Source organism: Fulmarus glacialis, unplaced genomic scaffold (assembly GCF_000690835.1).
Source record: "Fulmarus glacialis isolate BGI_N327 unplaced genomic scaffold, ASM69083v1 scaffold12501, whole genome shotgun sequence".
Taxonomy (NCBI): Eukaryota; Metazoa; Chordata; class Aves; order Procellariiformes; family Procellariidae; genus Fulmarus; species Fulmarus glacialis.
The window spans coordinates 1-3,295 of record NW_009192189.1 but is presented as its reverse complement, the minus strand read 5'-3'; the positions used below and the strand labels follow the sequence as shown (position 1 = coordinate 3,295).

The following is a 3,295-nucleotide window of genomic DNA, read 5'->3' as shown; positions in this document are numbered from 1 at the left end:
CTCTTCCCCCCCGCCATACCTATCGGTCCTTTTCTTTACATCCCTCATGAATTTTTAAGCCTCAGCTACAGTATAATTGCAGACAATAAATCGGGTTTTATAATTGCAGAGTTTATTTTTGCTTTTCAACTGTAGGTTTTTGAGAATAAATATTTATCATTTCCAAAGGTTAGCTGGCAGCTGAAGAAACCACAACAGTATCACCAATCCAGGGTGGGAAAATCCAGCTCCGCTGGAGTCCTGCTCACTGGGTTTTGATCCCAATCAGCATGTGCGATGCCGGGACAGGCAGCTGTTAATTCATATGCATGTGGAAGTCACGTGCAAAATATTGCTATGTAGTACAGGTTGGTAAATTGGCATTTTAACGATGCTGCTTACAAATCGAAAAGAAAGCAAGATCAAGCTTGTGGAAGGTTTCTCTTGGTGCCAGGCTAGTGGTGCCCAGCCAGCCCTTCTCTCACTGAGCTCCCTTGGCCGTGGAAACCCCAGCCTCCCTGGTGGGGTGGCCACAGCACGAGACAGGCACTGTCCCAAAGCCTCGCACTGAGAGTCTCGTGCTCTGCGCCCGTGTATCCACCACGAAGGACCATCCAGCACTGTCTGTAGCTGCTTTATCTGCTGCTCAGCTGCTCCTCTCACCTTCCTGGATGTGGGTCTCCTACTACCTGTGCTACAGTGAAGTGCAGCTTGAGTGGAAGGAGGAAAACAGGGTCTAAAACCAACACTCAGCGCAGCAGCCCACGAAGGAGCAGTAGCTGCAGCTGCCAAATGTTGTATAATCGGTCCTGCAGTCTTTTTCTTCCTGCCATTGCCATAGTATGGAAGCATTTGGTCCTATTTTCATGCATTTCTTTCGAAGTTGGTACAACATGCTCACATTTGAGCTCTAGAGTCTCATTTCTGTGCCCGGTGCGTAGTGACAGGCTGCACTTTATGTCTCTGCATTGCTCAGCACGTCCCCACTGCAGCACATCGCAAACGTTTACCATGTTGTAAGTTTGCCACCCAAAGCATCCAGATTAATGCTGCTTAGTGTCATCTTGGGCCTCCACCCAAGATGCAAGACGAAAAATCTTCAATTCGCTGGCCACCGATGGAAAGCAGGTCGGCGCCCTGGTAGCTCGTAGGGGAGCAGCCAGGAAGGACGGGGCCCATGGAGATGGGTGCGCAGCACTTGTAGAAATGACCAACCTTTACAACAGCTGTCTTTGCAGCTTTTATTAAAAAGTACAGCCAACTACATCCTCATTTTTAATTGCCATTTTAATTGCCTATGAGCTTGCTGCTGTATTTTTCGTAACAGCCTTTGTAAATTTAATATTCTTGCCTCACCATGGTGTTGCCATTGCCATTATATTTTCCATTAAGAAAAAAATACTGTGAAAGCATTGTCTAAAACATAAAAAGCTCCAACCCCGGTAGGGCTGGGTGTAAAACTCACCTGAAACCCAACCGAAACAGGACCAAATCTCTCTCTGAGCAGTGGGTTTAGCTCACTGACTGCAGGAGAATAGAAGAGCTTTAAGTGCTTGATATTTCCCCTGAAGGGCCTGAGGAATGCCAGAAATACCCACCACATCTAGTAGAAAAAGAGAGCATTTGGCTACATGTGTCAGGTATAAAACACTTCACAGACTTCAGGGGAAAGGTATGCGAGTCTCGGTGAGCGCTGTTGAAAACTATGCTATTAAAGGTACCGGAGTTCACTGCCTGCAGCTAGTTATGCAGTTTGTGGAGAGGCTTTCTAATCTTTTAATTTTATATAATTATATTTGTTTGGGAATGGAAAGGGTGGGGAAAATTTGGGGATTACTTTGGCAAAGATTTTGGAATCGTAGTCGCCTCTAAGTTAACTGCCAATATTAATCTATCCTTTAATATTTTGAAACGACACTCCAGGTATGTCAAATCCCTGAAACCACAAAAATGTTGTCAGAGCAAAAATTAAGTATATGTGTGCAGCAGTAAGTATTTTAAGAGAAAGAAAGGTTGTGTTGCATGCAGTGGCTTTTCTGCTTTATTGCCTTCACAGTTGCAAAATAAAAATATTTGTATTAGAATTTGGTGAAAATTTTCCTTCCAAATGAGATTTTCTCAGGAAATCTAATTTTTATGTAAATGGAGTTTTAGACAAAAGTCTTTCAGCAGGGATTTTTTTGCCATAATGCACAAGGCTGACCGTAACATGTCCTGGTCAGAGAACCAAGCCCTGAGGGAAGGAGAGCACGAGTCACTCAGCTACTGGTCCTGCGGGGCACCGCGTTGCCTGCTGGCCAGGCCAAATGTCAGTGGTTTGGCTCACGCTTTTGATAACTGTATTTCTGATCTTTGAAAAGATTAACATCTTTTGGGGAAAAAAGATTGTAGTCTTGCAACAGACACAAATTACGTTTATGCAAAAGAAAAATCCTAAGAAGTAGGATTTCACTTCACCCATTTTAGGGCATCCTTTCTGATTTGTGAGAATGGCTGTTTCTCCCAGTGTGTCCCAGTACGCTTCCAGTGCATTGTTCTGCTGCAGGGGGTTGTAGGGGAGGAAAAAAGAGCAGATGGCGTTTCTGACATCCACTCTGCAAACCCGTGTCCCGAAGTATATGCAAAAGCGTATTTCTGAGCCATCGGTGTCCTCATTCTTTTTTTTTAATGTTTTGAAATGATGGCTTTAAAAGAAAAACAGACAGAGACAGAGGGGTACTTTTTGCTCAGCCTCCAGTTTAATTAAAATGACCATTCTGAGGGGTTTTATTAACCTCCTGGATGCAAGACAGTGTTATTACTTTAGAAAGCAATTATGTTCTGATTCATTTTTGCAATGAAGCACCCACAGCTGCTTAAACATCACTGTGAGCCAGGCACAATCCCTGGGTACTTGGCTGGACTGGAGTCCAGATACTATAAGGAAAGTAATAAAGGCCTGTTTGGCAAAACATAACACGAAACCAGGGTAGATTGACTAATTAAGATACCTCACAAAAGTTAAAGTCATACGGTTTCTAAAGGGAGATTCTGGTCAGATTTATGCAGGTGAGAGGAAAAAAAAGCCCAGAAACATCATTGTCCCTAGGCAGAGTGGTGGTTTCGCAGGTATCTCCCGTGCCTTTGTCCCGCAGAGCTTTTGCACTCACAGATGCTCTTTCTTCCCCCTCGGTGTCCCCCGCAGCCTGCTCCTGCCACCCCCTGGGATCAGCCACACTCCCCCTGGGCCCCCGCACCTTCTGCGACCCCAGCACGGGCGACTGCCCCTGCAAGCCCGGCGTGGCGGGGCCCCGCTGCGACCACTGCCTCCCCGGCT

General features: G+C 45.6%; 1 protein-coding gene across 1 annotated transcript in view; it reads left to right on the top strand.

Moving 5' to 3' along the window:
* NTN4 (netrin 4) overlaps positions 1–3,283 on the top strand; it is a gene marked incomplete at both ends in the record, with an annotated part of 36,758 nt that extends 33,475 nt beyond the window's left edge. Inside the window, one exon of the mRNA XM_009586972.1 lies at positions 3,164–3,283. Within this exon, the coding sequence (XP_009585267.1) occupies positions 3,164–3,283 (120 nt within the window). The remainder of the gene's footprint in view (positions 1–3,163) is intronic.
* Between the last annotated feature and the right edge of the window lie 12 nt (positions 3,284–3,295).